Genomic DNA, 17,718 nt, shown 5'->3' with positions numbered 1-17,718 from the left:
ATGAGGATCGCTGCATTTTCAGAGATGTGACTCAGTCCAAATTTAAACGTAGTGGAGAAGGGGGGAAAATATGTGAAACACAACAGGTATTTCAGCAACAATGGCCGCACGTGGACTCATCGACATGGATTCTCTGCTTAACACACCTTCACAGACCTACGCTTTTGGCATAACTCTAGCCTGATAAACTAGCCTAAATGTGAGACCAGAGTAATTTAGTCTGGCCTCGATGAACGATACCTCCGAAGATTGTTGATGAGAACAACCTATTGTTTTTTCAAACCGTGCCGACGCTCTGACCAATCGGTGATCTTTGCCGTTGATGTGCTTTCCCAACGGTATTTTGCTAGATTCGTCGTCACCCGCTTTGATTCAAAACAAATCTCTGCGTTGTGATTGGGTTTGCCAGACTCAGGGCACAGTGTTCAAAACGTTCTCAGATCCGAGGCCAGACCCACTCGCAACTGAAAACATTTCAGCGTCCAGGGGTGGCGCTGGTTTACCAGGCTAGCATGACTCCAGATGTATGTCTGTGGAGCAAGTCGGGACCCATTCATCTGGTGAGAGTCAGGATAAGTAGCAGTGACTTAGAAAAGAAAACCTCTCCCTCTCTTTTCTTATAAGAGAACTTGTATACATATTAATTTAATTGACCCCTGACCCTCACATCAGTGAAACACACAGCTGCAATCGGCACACCTTCTCTCCTCGTACCACCACAGTCAAGTACATAAGTACAACATAGATAGCTTTTTTTTCTTTTTCAGTAACCAGCATCTTTGTAACAAACTCATTAATTCAACAACACACACATTGCATTCGGAGTAGTAACCTGCACCTATTAAAAAGGTGTTAAACTTAAAATTCAACACTTATTTAAAAAATATTACAAAGGCATTAAATATTCAGGGCGTTTCCTGTGTAGTTTGTCTCTGTTTCTTTGATCAAATGAATGATTTACACTGCTGGTTTGGCAAGAGGAAGAATCTGATCGACATTTCTTTAGCCTGTCTCAAACAGACATGCGAGGCACTAGCAAGCCAATAGACACCTGACGTACGTAAGAGAAGTCATATTAAATAAGAATATGCCTGGTGGCCAGTTCATGTTAATCGAATGTCATTAGACCAAGATATAAGTAACACTTTCATAATTCATTACCATTTTCTAAACTGATTAATTTTGTCATGATCATAAATTTGTTTGCAGACAAAATGTTCTAGTACAGGCAGAGATTCTTTAAGTATATAGAGATATGCCAATGTAATAGGTTGCTATGGGCACCTAACATGACCGGGGTTCCGGTCTGCCTAAAGGGCCGTGTCATAATACTTCTAGCATTGAATAGAACAGTCCTTAGGTCTGCTTAGGTCTGCCTAAAGGGGGATCCCCCCCCCTCCCCCTTGCAATAATAGAACCAGGAAACAATGGGCCAATGGAACCTCTCTCTCTCTACTCTCTCTGGTACAGGGGTGGGAAACCTATGTCTCGATGGCCGTTTGCGGTCCTTGAGGCCATCTGATCAGGCCCCCAATATTTTAATGTTATGCAGTTTCACATGAAATATGACGTGTTTTGTAAAGACATCTTAGAAATTACATTTGCAATACAATTAAGTTAGATTTGCAGGGGACCTACTAGTGAAATGGGGTCTGTTGTGTAGGTGTCCGTCTTCAATATAGGCCTTAAGGGCAGGGGGGATTCTTGGTTTGTGTTCATTCATAGTATGGCCTTTGGAGGACTATGTAAAATGTGGCTCTTGAATGAAAACTGTTCCCCACCCCTGTTCTTGTAACAGTGACCAATGAGAGCAGGCATCAGACATCAGGTCCCCGCCAACAGGTCGCATGCCCAGGGAGATAGGGGGGCCAGAATTGAGTCCCACTCTATACATTGTATACTATATATTGAGAATGGGGCCCTTTCAGACACTTTTGTCCTGGGCCCAGGTAAAGGCTGGCAGCGGCCCTGGGTAGATGCAGTGGTGTGGTCAGACCTGTCTGGCCATCTTAGCTGCTGTAGTTTCACATCTACTAATCTCATCTCATCTCGCCCATCAGATTCTTATCTTCTGCTCAGACTTACTACTGTACGCCAACGCTTCTTTTTACACATCCCCACAGCTCACTGGCAAAGCTATGAGGAAAAACAAGGTACAAAAAAAAATCAAAATGTTGGATTCTGTTCAACATTGAAAACTACAGAGCCAAACTACAAGGTTCTGTTTTTTTTGCGAAATAGACAACTGGTTATGCTGGAGTTTACACACACACAGAGAACTGACAAAAAACAACAATTTTGTTTCAGAACTGCATCGATACATTATTGTAAGACTACAAAAATGTATTAATGCACGTTTTGTTCAAGGGCTTGGAGAGTTGGGGGAAGAGTTGCTAACTAATGTAAGACTAGCAATAGCAGCAAGTAGCCCAAGTTACTAATATACAGGAGTATTACCGACGATTAAACAGCCCAGCAGTTAAAAAATTCAAGACGTTCACATTTGAGTAGGAAATATTAGGCGTGTGAATGACTGACTACTCTGTTCCATGTTGATGACTCGCTTGAAGGAAACGGCTAACTAACAAGAGATCATAGTTGTATGTGCACACACTTTCAGCAACATTTGGGAAGAGATAGGGAGAAGGGTACAAGCACTAGCAAAGCACAAAGTTCATAAGATCCAGTGGAGGACGACAACATGTTCTGGGCAGAGGGATGGGTTCTCTCGCTGAGTTAGAACCAGAGAGGAACCAAGAACCAGAACCATTTTTAGTTCTCCAGCCCTCCGCAACGCACCCCAAGCCTTGATCAGGATCAGGTCAGTAGATTCAGGTCGTATTTGGCTAGTCATTCAAATCTACTATTCGAGTGCTCTGCTGAACACGATGGCAAGGATGCAGGTAAGATGACATACTGTAGCTTCCTGATGCCACCTTTCAACACACAGGAGTTTCTCAGGAAGGAGGATGGAGAGGAGTTTGCATCGGATCGGCCAAAAGGCAAAAACAAATATGTTTGCAGAGGGAGGGTGGACTTGGAAGGGGAAGTCGTTTTGGTCACCATGGCGATGTTGGGATGATGAGCTGCAGTACTGTGTGAGTAACAGAAGAAGAGGACGGACATGTGGACACTAACAGGTCACCTGTAACAGAGGGGGGCTACTACTATGATTGTGTGTAAATGAACGAATCGAACGCAACATGATTCATTTCTAATGGTTATGAATGGAACATGGTTATTAGATGGATATTGGACATGAATGGAACATGGTTATTGAACATGGGACATTGGGTATATCCATGTTCACAAACAGATTAGCTGTAACAATGGCTACTGTGATTGTGTTAATAAGGAAAATGGAAGGCAACATGATAATTGGATATTGGAACATGGTTATTAGATGGACATGAATGAATGGGGAGGGTTGTGGGGAGTGAAGTCAGGTCACAAGAATGAAGAGAGCGCAATGAGGTCAGAACGAAGAGAGCAGGGTGAGCTCAGGGTTCCTCTGCCGAAGTAAAATGGAGGGACATTGGGTATGAATAAGGTAGAGAACGCGCGCACATCAGTGGTACAGGTGCTGGACAAAATAAAGTAACTGAAATAAATGATAAATTAAGTCCGCAACTTGCACTTGAAAAAGGACGAAGGTCCGAAACGTCGTGCAAATAAATCACTGGGAGCATTAACAGTGTTGCGGACTTCTATCATTTATTACATTGGGTATGAATGACAGAGGGGGTATGGGTTGTGGGTGTGGTAGTGGTGGTAGGGTGAAAGCTAGGCTCTCAAATCCAGTCACCTGATAAAACGGAGGTATGGATGAAGGAGGGGGGTTGGGTTGGGATGTGGCGTGGGGGTGAAAGCTCGGCTCCAATCCAGTCATCCGAATGAAGAGAGCAGGATGGTTGGTGTGTTGTTGGGGTTCCTCTGCTGTGGTAAACTGGATGGTCACTGGTCAGGCCTCAGCCTCTGGTCTTCAATCTGGTGAAAATGGCGTCTTGATGAGGCCACCAGCCAGGGACAGTGTGTATGAGTAAAGAAGGGAAGGGTGATGCATCAAATCCAGTCACCAGGATGAACAGAGCAGGATGGAAAGGGTTACGGTTGGGGGTATTGGTCTGCTGTTGTAAAATGGAGGATGCCTCAGCCTCTGCCTCTGCATGGAATCTTCAGGCCGCGTCCAGCAACCCTTGCAGCCAACAGCCAGAGACATGAAGAGAGCAGGATGGAAGGGTTATGGTTGGGGTTGGGGGTTTTCATCTGCTGTTGTAAAATGGAGGGTGCCTCTGCCACTGCCTCTGCATGAAGGCCAGGGACATAAACAGAGCAGGATGGAGGGGTTATGGTTGGGGTTTTCATCTGCTGTTGTAAAATGGAGGGTGCCTCTGCCTCAGTATTCTGTATTCTGTATGGCGTTGTCTTCAGGCCACGTCCAGGACTCCGGCGGCCACCAGCTGTCGTGAGAGCCAGTCCAGCCCCTCGTGCAGCCCCAGGCCGCTGCGCGCGTCACAGCCCTGGATGTGCCAGCTGCGGCCGCAACACAACTTGTGGAGACTCAGGAGCTCCGTCATCTCCTCTACAGACACCGCACCCGCCACGTCCTGAGGGAAATAAATATGAAATAATGAATAAATAAAATAATGACACAGGGAAACAACACTTACGGTAAATATATAATGTAGTGCCCGCTACGTCCTGAGGAATAAAATAAGAATTATACAGAGAAACAACACATTGACACCAAGTAAGAGAGAAAAGACATAAATATTCCACTCTGTTGTTATCTCTTCCACTGACACCGCACCCACCATATCCAAGGATATATAGTAAGGGGAAGCAGTAGTTGCTTAATGAAATATTAGAAATATGATATTAGATTGATACATGTCTAATAAAAAAACAACAGTAACAAAGTTTAAAAAAAAAAAAACCTTGATAAATACCAATAGATAAATACAATATCCAAAGTCCATCAGAAGATCTGGAAATGCATCACTGTGGTATTTTAATGGCTTTTTTTGCCTTTAATGAATCGATTTGTTCACCTGTTTGTTGGCGAAGATGAGCAGAAGAGCGTCTCTCAGCTCCTTCTCTGTCAGCAGTTTGGCCAGCTCACTATGGGACTCCATCAGCCGGTCTCTATGGCAACTGTCAATCACAAACACCACCGCTGCAGGGACACAGAGAGAGAGAGAGAGAGAGGGAGAGAGAAGGAGAGGGAGGGAGAGAGAGACACAAGCACACGATAAGAAATTGTTTTCATAGAGAACAGAGAGCACTGATGAAAGCAGAACCCTGAAATTGTTGCTCTCTGCTCTCAGAATAAAAAAAACTCCTTGTGCTTGACCTTAGTGTCTTATTTAGTGTGCGAACCTGCACTCACCTCTGGACTGTTCTATTTGGGTCCACACACCTGCTTACTTCTCTACACATCTTGAGCATACTTCCTGTTGTCTGCGTAGTAATCATGCCTTGAGAAGAGGCTTGAATAAGTGTAGGAAAGGCCTGTTTCGTTTGATTTATCATATTTATGTTTGTCCAGTAGAGGAATGTCTACCACCAAGCTACAAGTTCTCCAAAGTGGATTCCTGTAATAAACTGTCTTCATTGCCTGTCGCTATTGGGAATGTTTGAAGGTCAGTCTGCTAGTGCAAATAATTTGCATATTTTACATACACTTCAACAGGATGCTTCAGAAAACAGCCCCAAGCATTTGCTTAACCATTTACTCTACTGCTTTGTCCTACAGTAGGCTACCGTTTGTTTACAGGACACTAAAGCAACTTTTATTATTGATGAGACAATAGAGGAGAAGTGGGAAGGATGTGTGTGTGTGTGTGTGTGTTGAGATAGTAGTGCTTCCAGAGGGGCCTCAGCTTGTGCTTGCCTCCTACGTCCCAGATGGTGAACTTGAGGTTTTTGTACTCCACCGTCTCAACATTAAAACCTGCCGAGAGGGTCAAACAGAGAAGAAGACATGAGGAGAGAGGACTGGGGTAGCAGGGATGGTTTCCCCCAGCACTTGATTGCTAAGGCGGCCACCTTGACAAGAAACACCTACCACCTTGACTAGGCCCCTGAAAAAATAAAGATTTCATGTTTTGAATGTAATTTATAAAGGTGCTTAGCAAAAAAAAAAAAAACACTTTTAATGCCCCATCACACTGGGTAGTATTTCATACAACTCTCATACTCAGGCCAAGATCCACTAACATTACAATTTCATGGTATAACATACAGAAAACTATAACAACAACATGACAATATAACAACTTAAGCCAAAATAATCGCAATCCCCTGCAACAAGTGTGACATTATGCATGTGTGCTGCTCTTGAGAAGAGAACAGAACAGAACATGGCATTCCACATGTCACCTATCCATCACCTCGTGACCAAACGGTCCCTCTCCCTCCTTAAGCTCTTGACATGCTTTGCAGTTGTCTGCAGCACAAATTGAAAGTTTGCTTCACTGACGTTTATCTGCTTTATTTTTTCAGCACCAGGGCCGCTGCTACACATAAGCAGAGTACGCAGAGTGCTTGGGGCACCAACCAGTTTCCCCTCCCAAAACTGGGGCTTCTTAAAGGGCAACTCCTGCCAATTTCAATCTACTGTTGTATTGCTCACGCTACCCTTGACTTGTCAGTACCCGGTGACGCCGCAGATTTTGGCCCAGCCCTTTCCGAGATATGAGCTATTCTAATGGGGGCAACTTTTGTTTACGTTTAAAAAAAAAATGAGCATAGGCCTACTCCAAATATTTTCCCAAAAGATATCGCTGTTTGCTAGCTGTCTGCTGATGTTGCATAACCTTTTGGATGTTTTTGGGAATTAATAAAAATGTTTTTTTGAAATGTAAACTAAAGTTGCCCCCATTAGAATAGCTCATATCTCGGAAAGGGCTGAGCCAAAAACTGCGGCGTCACCGGGTACTGACAAGTCAAGGGTAGCGTGAGCAATACAACAGTACATTGAAATTGGCAGGAGTTGCCCTTTAAATAAGATTGACTAAAAAAAGCAAAAATATTGAATCACATTACAAAACGTACATTTAGTAGTTAATAGATTATTATGATTATGATTATTATTATTTAATTATGAGGGGGGCCTCCTGACCAGTTGTGCTTAGGGCTTCAAAAACCTTGGCAGCAACCCTGTTCAGCACCAAGACACCTGCTTTCGAGGCAAATTTGGACCCGTCCCAAGTCTGAAGGGAGGGAACAGCTGTTGGTAGCTAGTGTGCCTCTCCTGGAGAGCCAGTGCACCAAGCTAATCACACAGAGGCAAGAGGAGTAGCATAGGGGTCAAATGGCATGTGCGGCAGTGCAGGGTGCAATTTGTTGAAAAACCAGGAGAGGGATACACTTCAGATTTCAAGCAATATAAATGGAGTTACATTGAGCTCGATGTTGACGTAGCAGTGCTGCGCAGGCTGTGCAGTGGGCATTCGCACTGCGAGCCACGTGAAGCATCCTGGTTGTCCACAACGCGGCATATAGGAGTGACTTCTGCGCCGCATTTATGTCACTTGGTGAAAAGCATGACAGAAGGTTCTCTGGTGTTCATGCATCATGATGGAGTTTGAGCTTCGGACACCCCTGACCCAATTTAACCCCTGGCTACGAGGATGGTGAAACTAGGCGTTTCACTTCAGTGTTTGAAACTGGTTAACACATTTAGCAACTAATGTGCTTGGTCCATTTCCTGAGCACCAGAAGGCAATGCTTGCCTTGCAACAACTAAGCTTACTAACAAGTCGAGGGGGAACCACAAGACTACTTGGCAATTTAACACACAATGTGCTTCTTTGTTCAGAACATAGACTCATGACTTGGCTGAAGATTATATAATGATTAGTGTTCAGAGTATTTCTGTTGATTCCCAAGAATGTCACGCAATGTCTGACCCTGCAGCTATTTTTACATTAGCTGTAAATTATATGGTAACACTTTAGAATAATGGATGCAAAAAAGCATTATAAAGACTTAATAAATAGTTAACTATTGATGAACAAAACATTAACAAACGTTTGTAAATGACTAGGAAATGTAAACAAATGCTTGTAAATGACTAGGAAATGCTATGTTAATATTTTACATTTATCAAACATTTACAAGTTGCTTGTAAATGAATAAAATACTCTGTTATAAGGTGTGTAAAATCTTGCAGATATCATTTGTAGATATTTTATAAAGCATTAATAAAGCTTAGTTAATAATAAAAACATTTGTTAATGTTTTATTCATCATTAGTTAATTATTTACTGAGTCTTTACTAAGGAACATTATTATAAAGTGTTACCAATTATATCTGTGCTTTCATAAAGTACTTGCGAAACTGAGTGAAAATTGGTGGAACTTGAGGCCAAAACATTGATTCTTATGCCTCTGCGACCATAAAGAAATCAGCCATTTTGAAAGTGGCGGTCTCCAAGAGTGAATCAGTTAGTTAATCGGTTGTACCTTCAGCACAGTATTACCGTACAAGATTTGGACCAAATCCATCCACCCGTTGAAAAGAGTATGTCATGTACGAAAGTCATACTTTTCTCAAGTTGTCAAGCTGTACCTTTGGTAGGCAGAGGCACAAATATAACTAAATTCAGCCATATAATAATCAGGGGTGCTAATGTTTCTGCTGGTGGATGCTCATCGTGTTTTCATGCCTCGTTATTTTGACACTGAGGAGTTGCTCAACATCGACTCATTATCAAATATTTGTGGGTGCTCAAAAACCTCTGTGGGTGCTCCAGCCCTGCGGCACCCGAATCATCTATGGCTGTGAAAAGAATGTCTACCACTGTATTGTTCTGAATACAGCATTTCCTGTACAGTTTGTAGTGCAGTTTGCAGTTTGGTTGTGCAGTCTGCAAGTGTTGTGTGGTACGACTATGACCTCGATTGTAAGTCATGTCAATAAAAGTGTCTGCCAGCCAAATGTGATGTAATGTAACACACCCAACTGCTTAGGGATGAATAGGGTAGTCAACTACGTAGGCTACCTATGGTAGGGATAGGCTGCATGTTAAGTGTAAACGTACCTATGGTGGGAATTGGCTGCATGTAAAGTGTAAGCGTACCTATGGTAGGGATAGGCTGCTTGTTAACATACCTATTCATGTAAACATACCTATGGTGGGAATAGCCTGCATGTAAGCGTACCTATGGTGGGAATAGACTGCATGTAAGCGTACCTATTCATGTAGGCGTACCTATGGTGGGAATAGACTGCTTGTTAACATACCTAATCATGTAAACGTACCTATGGTGGGAATAGACTGCTTGTTAACATACCTATTCATGTAAGCGTACCTATGGTGGGAATAGACTGCATGTAAGCGTACCTATGGTAGGGATAGGCTGCTTGTTAACATACCTATTCATGTAAACATACCTATGGTAGGGATAGGCTGCTTGTTAACATACCTATTCATGTAAACATACCTATGGTGGGAATAGACTGCATGTAAGCGTACCTATGGTGGGAATAGGGCAGGCTGCATGTAAGCGTACCTATGGTGGGAATACCTGTGGGCTGCATGTGAACATACCTATGGTGGCAATAGGCTGCATGTAAAGTGTAAACGTACCCCTGGTGGGAATAGGCTGCATGTAAATGTACCTATGGTGGAAATAAACTGAATATAAAGTGTAAACGTACCTATGGTGGAAATACCTGTAAGCTGCATATTAACGTACCTATGGTGGGAATAGGCTGCATGTAAAGTGTAAGCGTACCTATGGTGGAAATACCTGTAAGCTGCATGTTAACGTACCTATGGTAGGAATAGGCTGCATGAACTCGTCGTGTTTCAGCTTGAAGAGGATGGTGGTCTTCCCTGCTCCATCCAGGCCCAGCGTCACCACACGGATCTCCATCTTTGGCCCGATGTGGACACGGTTGTCCTGCAAGAGCCAAGGTCACAAGGTGTGTTATTATACTCACTTATTATTTGGCTAAAGGTTTTGGATAATTGCTGTAAATGCTAGTGCTCAAACAATGAGAACATGAGAAACGGTGTACACCTACACATGAAATTACAAAGCAACCAATACACCAACTTACAAAATGCTATGCTAATGAAGGGAATTCATATTCGTCTTGTTGTTTGGGCTGTTATAAACAGTCTCACAGCACAATTCATTTTTCTAGGCATCTCCTATTTTGTGAATTTCCATTATTGTGGTCGATAAAATGATGAGGTCAGATTATGATGACATCCTGAGGTTTGCAATGAGTATTGTTACCTTGGTGAATGTGACGGGGATAGTATTTATCTTATTATTAGTAGTAGTATTGTTCTTGTTACCTAGGTGAATGTGACAGGGATGGTAGTATTCTTATTACCTTGGTGAATGTGACGGGATAGTAATATTCTTATTATCATCATCATCATCATTATTAGTACCTTGGTGAATGTGACGGGGATGGTATTATTTCACTACCTAGGTGAATGTGACAGGGATGGTAGTATTCTTATTACCTTGGTGAATGTGACGGGATAGTATTATTATCATCATCATCATCATTATTAGTACCTTGGTGAATGTGACGGGGATGGTATTGTTCTTATTATTAGTAGTAGTATGGCAGTACCTTGGTGAATGTGACGGGGATGCCTGCGTCCAGCTGGATGTGGTCGGCCAGCTCTGTGAACTGCTGCTGCTGCTTCTGGAGCGTCTCCAGCAGACGGTTGATCTCCTGCTTGGCCACCACCACCCGGCAGTCGTCCTGGACACACAGAGAGAGAAAGAGAGAGAGAGAGCGAGGAAGAGAGAGAGAGACACACACACGATAAGACATCTGTTGTCATACAGCACAGAGAGCATTGATGAACGTAGAACCCTGACATGTCTGCTCTACTCTGTTCTCAGAAAAATAAACCTCCTCGTGCTTGACCTTAGTGTCTTTTTTCAGTGTGCGGACCTGCACTCTCTTCTGAGAGAGAGAGAGAGAGAGAGAGAGAGAGAGAGAGAGAGAGAGACAGAGAGAGAGAGAGAGAGAGAGAGAAAGAATGCAACACATGAAAATAATAAAACTTTACTTAATTAAATACATTTCCAATCTGTAGCCATCCTGGAGAGACCATGCAACAAGTCAAAACATAAAAACGTAACTTTAAGACATAACTTAATAAAATCTGAGCTGCTCTGGTAAATTATTTCCTTCCTTGAACACCTCTGACAGAGTCAAACTGGAAATCCTTCATATTACAGTAAGATGGACCCCTGCTTCTCACAGTGCAGGCAGAGGCGGTGAAGTTACATGCGATGAGTTTTTGTGTTAACACAGCATTCAATTCTATTCTATGCAAAGGAACCAGTGTCTGCATGGCTCTAGGTCACATGGCATAGACTGAGGTCCACCTGAAAAAGCTGCTGTAGTGTCTTCTGGCAGTGCAGGCGTGCGGTGGAGACCAGTGACAGCAGTATGATCACTATAAGCATCGTACTTTAATGTACTTTACTGTACTGTACGTACCTGCTGTAGTGTCTTTTCGCAGTGCAGGCACGCGGTGGAGACCTGCGACAGCAGTATGGTCAATATAACCATCGTACTTTACTGTGCTGTACTTTACTGTAACATACCTGCTGTAGTGTCTTTTCGCAGTGCAGGCACGCGGTGGAGACCTGCGACAGCAGTATGGTCATGTCCTCCTGTTGTTGCCGTAGCCAGATGAGGCGTTCCCTCACGTGCGCGTCCACCACGCTCAACGCCATCTCCTCCTGTCGACACAGCGTCTCGTGCAGCTCCGCAAAGTACGCACGCACACACGAGCGCGCACTCTCCGCCGTGCCGGGGACCTGGTGGAGTACAGAGGTGAAGTAGAGGTAGAAGTAGTTTATCCTCACTGCACAGGTACAAAGAAGCGATGCAGTGTAGACAGAGTACAGTGACTTTATTAATCCAGAAGGAAATTAAGCTGACTAACAACCTACTACACAAGATACAAGAGTATATGAAACATATATATACAATGAAAATCTTCCCTGCTCGGAGAGTCCCAAAAAAGGGAAGAAAAATGCAAAAGAAAAAGTAGGAAAAAATATTATATTTAAAAAGTTGAAATGATTGCCTGTGATGCGTGTGTGTGTGTGTGTGTGTGTGTGTGTGTCTGTGTGTGCGTGTATGTGCGTGTGTGTGCGTGTGTGTGTGTGTGTGTGTGTGTGTGCGTCCACTTACATGTTCTATGTGTGACATGCCGAGTCCATGTCCACTTACATGTTCCGTGTGCGACATGCCGATGCCATCCTCCACCACCTGTTCCCCCCCCTCTATCTGCTGCACAATGCCGGCCAGCTTGCGGGAGTAGTCGGACACCTCCTCCGTGAAGGTGCGGATGCAGTGGGCCATGTCCAGGATGGAGGCGCGGATCTGGTTGGCCTCCGCCTCCAACACGGCATGCTACATGAACCACAAGAGAAATAAAGAAAGAAATCAGCGTCCTTGTGTGTGTGTGTGTGTGTGTGTGTGTGTGTGTGTGTGTGTGTGTGTGTGTGTGTGTGTGTGGATGCAGTGGGCCATGTCCAGGATGGAGGCGCGGATCTGGTTGGCCTCCGCCTCCAACACGGCATGCTACATAAACCAGAAGAAATAAAAACCATCCAATAAAAATGGTTAAGTGATAAACCGCATGCTAAATAAACAAGTCAAGTCAATCCAACGCACCTGGCCAAAGGAGGTGTGCTGTAATTCTACACAAAACAGCACTGGGTCCTACCGTGGCGCTAACGGTAGAGCACTCGTTTACTACGCACCGACTCAGGTTTGATTCCTGCCCGGGTCCTTTGCCGGCCCTTCCCCGTCTCTCTCTCCAAACTCACTTCCTTTCTCTCCTCCACTGTCCTATCTCATCAAAAGAATAAAGGCTTAAAAACTACAAAAAAAAAAAAAAAGAGCACCGTACCTTGTGTCCCTGGTGCTTGCCGTACTCTTTGCAGACGCAGCACATGAGCGGGCCGGGTTGGCAGCCATCCTCCAGGCACACAAACTCAATGGCGTGCACCTGGGAAAGACAAAACAAGGCAAGTCAAGAGTAGCTTATGGTCCAATATTTATGTAACAAGCGTTAGCACAGAAGATCGAAAGTGTGTTTGACAAGTCTCCAATGTGTAGTTAAACTAAACACATAGATAAGACATTGACAATAATCACACATACACAGACACGCACACAATGTGGTGAAAACTAACATACTGATACATGAATTTACAATCTTTCTCTGACACATTCACTCACAACACACACACACACACACACACACACACACACACACACACACACACACACACACACACACACACACACACACACACACACACACACACACACAGACACACACACACAGTAAAAAAGACTAACATACTGATACAGACGTACAATACACCCACACACACGCACGCACACACACACACACACACACACAGTGCAGTGAGAAGACTAGCGCCACCTGGTGGTGTGGGCACAGCGTGCGCTCGTGAGGCTTGTCCTCCAATGGGACGCGGCGATGCTTGGCCAGGGTACGCGTGGAGTGGGTGAGCAGCGAGCACTCGGCACACAGGTGGGTGGCGCACACCGTGCAGTACATAGAGGCCGTGTGGCTCTCGTCCTCGTCACAGCGGATGATGCGCTGGGGGAGAGAATAGAAGACCACATTTAGGACATGTCAATATGATCACAAATCAAACATATTAACACTGTGCAGTACATGGAGGCGGTGTGACTCTCGTCCTCGTCACAGCGGATGATGCGCTGGGGGGAGAATAGAAGACCACATTTAGGACATGTCAATATGATCACAAATCAAACATATCAACACCATGCAGTACATAGAGGCTGTGTGGCTCTCGTCCTCGTCACAGCGGATGATGCGCTGCAGAATAGAAGACCACAGTGAAGATCACATTTAGGACATGTCAATATGATAACACTGTGCAGTACATGGAGGGTGTGTGGCTCTCGTCCTCGTCACAGCGGATGATGCGCTATGGGGAGAATAGAAGAAAACAGTGAAGATCACATTTAGGACATTTAGGACATGTCAATATGATAACACTGTGCAGTACATGGGGGGTGTGTGGGTCTCGTCCTCGTCACAGTAGATGATGCGCTGGGGAGAATAGAAGACCACAGTGATGATCACATTTACTGTAGGACATTTAGGACATGTCAATATGATAACACTGTGCAGTACATGGATGGCGTGTGGCTCTTGTCCTCGGATGATGCGCTATGGGGAGAATAGAAGACCACAGTGAAGATCACAAATCAAACATATCAACACTGTGCAGTACATGGAGGCCGTGTGGCTCTCGTCCTCAACACAGCGGATGAAAATGGGGCACCTAAGTCACGCCCTCTACTTCCTGGTTCATGGGGCAGAGGGAGTCAAAAACCATAATGAATCCATCAACACAGTAATTGGTTGGATGTTAGATCATCTGTGACAACTGTTCAGGAGGAGAAAACTTCTTCAGTGTTGGGGTCTATAATAAAATATAATGTGGAGTTTCTAAACTTACACTGCTATTCTGTTTTTCGAGATTCGATCCACCTTATCACTGTGTCCCATGACACTCGGGACACAAAATATGTGAGATCTTTTCAAATTTCATGTAAAGAAAACATTGCATAACCACACTGCCCGTCAACAAGTTGTTAACAAGTGTATTATGTCACATTGTCTGATGAAAAACTCGAGCACTGTATTAGAGTGCAAGCTTCTTTTCAAGTTTTTTTTTCCTTGACCCCTACATTCTTCAGAACTTTGATCCTTTCAACATTCCAGGCTTTTAATCAGTTCTCCAGTCATAAGACCCTCGCATTCTCTCCAATTTATTTCACATTCAGTTTTAACTGAGCTGCCAAGCAACCATAATGTCACCGTAGTGTTAAGGCAGCAGTAATACCATGTGTGGATTTAAGGACAGAATTATTGTGCAAATGTAAAAGCTAATTGATGATTTTGCGTATCTGGCAACTTGTATTTTACAGATTAGAAACAGTTTGGTTTAGATTTAAACAGCAACTGGTCAGTCAACTAGTCATACTCAGTGCACTGCTTCATGATCACTTTACCTTTGGTTTTCATGCACCTACTTCTGTCTACTCTACGTCAACCCTACATCACATTACAACTTTACATCACAATGCCATATCTTGGACTTATGAACACTCATTTTGGTCATGTTAAACTCTTGTCTACTTCAACTCATACTATAGAACATGTTTTTGCAAAATTGCCTTTTTATTCTTTTTTTTCCTGTAGATTTTCATTTTCCTTCCCTGACTATTTACATGTGTTATGGGTTTTGAAATGTCCATGTGGTCATTATGTGTATTTATGTACGCTACTACTAGACACCTTAATTTCCACCCAGGATCAATAACGTTACTCTACTCCATTGGTTCCCAACCTATGGGTCGGGACCGAACCTAAGGGTCGCCAAAGATCCACAGGGGGTCGCGAAGCCCTTTTGAGTTTATTGGGTTTCATTTTAATACCATATGGAGCCTATGTTGAATAAATGACAAAGAATTTAAACTAATATATGCATAGAAGCAACAAAACGTAAGTGATACATTCAAGTGATACATTATTCTATATTTCACCGAAGACAAATTGAGGAATAAAATGATAACTAATGAGTTTTCTTAGGAAACAGAGTATCATGTGACTGCCTCTCGTGCGGGCACTCGTGCGATTGGATCACCAAAGCTTACAATGGTAAAAATATGGGTCCCTGAAAAAAGAGGTTGGGAACGACTGCTCTACTCTACTAGTCATGGGAGCAGCATATTGGCCATCGGGCAGGCAAGGAAGCAAGAAAAACTGGAAACGCATGACAGTAATGCACGGACTTGTAGTTTCTACTAGGCTTGCCAACTACTAATACGCATTAAAGTCACTAAACCAGATTTCAGTAATACCCCCCCTTGGCAGCGCTCCGACCCTGAGCTCTGAAACCTACCTCCCCCATCTCCTTGAGGGCGTCTTCGGCCATGCCCGACTGGTTTGATGCTCCATTTTGCAACCTCTCCAAGAGCTCCAGCAGGGCAAAGTTCTTCTTTAGGCCCCAGACACCCGAGTCCCCTGATGAACAACAAGAAAACAACAATATGCTCAGCAAGGGCACTGGAACAAGCTAGTTTTAAAGTGGTTGTGCATTTTTTTTCACATTCTTTATTTCTTGACAATGTTATTGCTGCTGTACTCTGCTCATTTGTCTGCAGTAAAGGTTGAGAAAGCCTCATTTTAGGGTGCCCAAAAGTGGGGATGCAAATGCACCACTGCATGCCCCTTTCCAGCACCTGTGACGCTCAGCTATCAAAAGAGACAATTTTGATGCACATCTACAGATGTGACAGGTCAAATACAAGAACATCACGAGTTCTAATGGCAAAATTGTCACTGACACATGTCTGGCCTCAAAGACGAAACAATAGTAGGGTATGCCAGTGTATTGCAGGCAATCAGATGGGCACCACTCACTCACCAAGCTCCGTGACTTGTCTGTCGAAGGGGCAGCGCACCGCCCTGCCGTGGAGAGGCAGTCGGGTCAGACAGTCATGGCAGACGGTGTGGCCGCAGAGCAGCAGCCGCGGTACCTTGTCTCCCTGGAGCGAGAAGACGTCTTCACAGACCCCACACTCCAACACCTGAAGGGGAACACCGATGACCGCAGAGAAATCATTCTCCTCTTCACTAACACAGGCACACATAGAGGACGCTTTACGCAGTGGGTTGTGGAACTAGTAACCCCTGTTGCGCTGGAAGTTAATACGGCATTCTTCAAAGCATGAATAGCTGAAGTGTTTGGGGTGTGCTGTGTGAACTTCTATCCCGCTGTCTTTAAGTTCAGAGCATGCAGTGCAGGCGATTAGACTGGCTAAATTATCCTAAGCTTGACGCTCACGTTGCAGAGGTGCGAGAAGAGATCTGAGCAATGAATAAGCCACTGTTACCCCAAACAGGAAATACACATTGCATCAAATGTTTGGTTTGGATGGTGTCGGTCTCGGTCTCGTCCTCGCCCACAGCTGACAATGACAGCCATTTACAGCGTTTGTCACGCTCGCAGTAGGTCCATCGGCACTACAGTAACAATGCAATGCACAGAGCCGACTGTCTGGCTGCTAGCAAACAGTCAATCGGGGTTATATGTCAAATGATCGCAACACCCCAGCCTTCCAGGAAATGTCACGGCTCATGGTCGGTGTGTGTAGTTATTGCAATACAATATATTGTACATACAGAAAAGCATCATGTAATGGCTGCCTTAGTAAACTGGGTTATTTTCTTGTTAGCATTTGGCCAAAACGCAGCGTCCGAACAGTTGCGCCTCAGCCACGGAGGCAATCCTGTAGCTGAGTAGCTTGCACGACAGGGCTCACAATAAACGAAAAACACAACACCAAATCCTAATCTCTTTTGTTGTCAGACACATAAAATCCATACCTTGACTGTATTTCCACCGGTACCCCGGCTATAGCGGGTCCCAGAATCCATACCAGCGGAGGGCCCTTGCTTGTTTATACCCAATGCGGCGGCCATCCTGGACTCAACCATTCGAGAGCTCACGCGCACAAAAAAGTAGGTTACCGACGACGCTGCAATGGTCTGCGCTGAACACAGCAAACTGTCATATTGCACATTTCATTTCTACACACATTTCTGGTGAAAGATTATGAATTAACTTCATATACACCAA

General features: G+C 44.2%; 1 protein-coding gene across 2 annotated transcripts; it reads right to left on the bottom strand.

Annotated features, from left to right (window-relative positions):
- Positions 1-3,927: 3,927 nt before the first annotated feature.
- trim23 (tripartite motif containing 23) lies at positions 3,928-17,561 on the bottom strand. 2 transcript variants are annotated; one of them, XM_063212801.1, is made up of 12 exons: positions 17,466-17,561; positions 16,504-16,666; positions 15,979-16,100; positions 13,458-13,637; positions 12,915-13,013; positions 12,230-12,412; positions 11,596-11,811; positions 10,604-10,738; positions 9,783-9,912; positions 5,845-5,953; positions 5,052-5,178; positions 3,928-4,607 (listed from the first exon to the last, which is right to left on the bottom strand). In XM_063212801.1, the coding sequence occupies exons 1-12, from the start codon at positions 17,559-17,561 to the stop codon at positions 4,428-4,430; spliced, it is 1,740 nt and encodes a 579-aa protein (XP_063068871.1). In that variant the 3' UTR covers positions 3,928-4,427. The 2 variants fall into 2 exon arrangements, with proteins under 2 accessions (XP_063068871.1, XP_063068870.1); XM_063212800.1 differs by lacking the exons at positions 10,604-10,738; positions 11,596-11,811; positions 12,230-12,412; ... (3 more) ...; positions 16,504-16,666; positions 17,466-17,561 and adding an exon at positions 10,255-10,266.
- Positions 17,562-17,718: the final 157 nt, after the last annotated feature.

Source organism: Engraulis encrasicolus, chromosome 12, assembly GCF_034702125.1.
Source record: "Engraulis encrasicolus isolate BLACKSEA-1 chromosome 12, IST_EnEncr_1.0, whole genome shotgun sequence".
Taxonomy (NCBI): Eukaryota; Metazoa; Chordata; class Actinopteri; order Clupeiformes; family Engraulidae; genus Engraulis; species Engraulis encrasicolus.
This window is presented reverse-complemented; position numbering and strand designations above follow the sequence as displayed.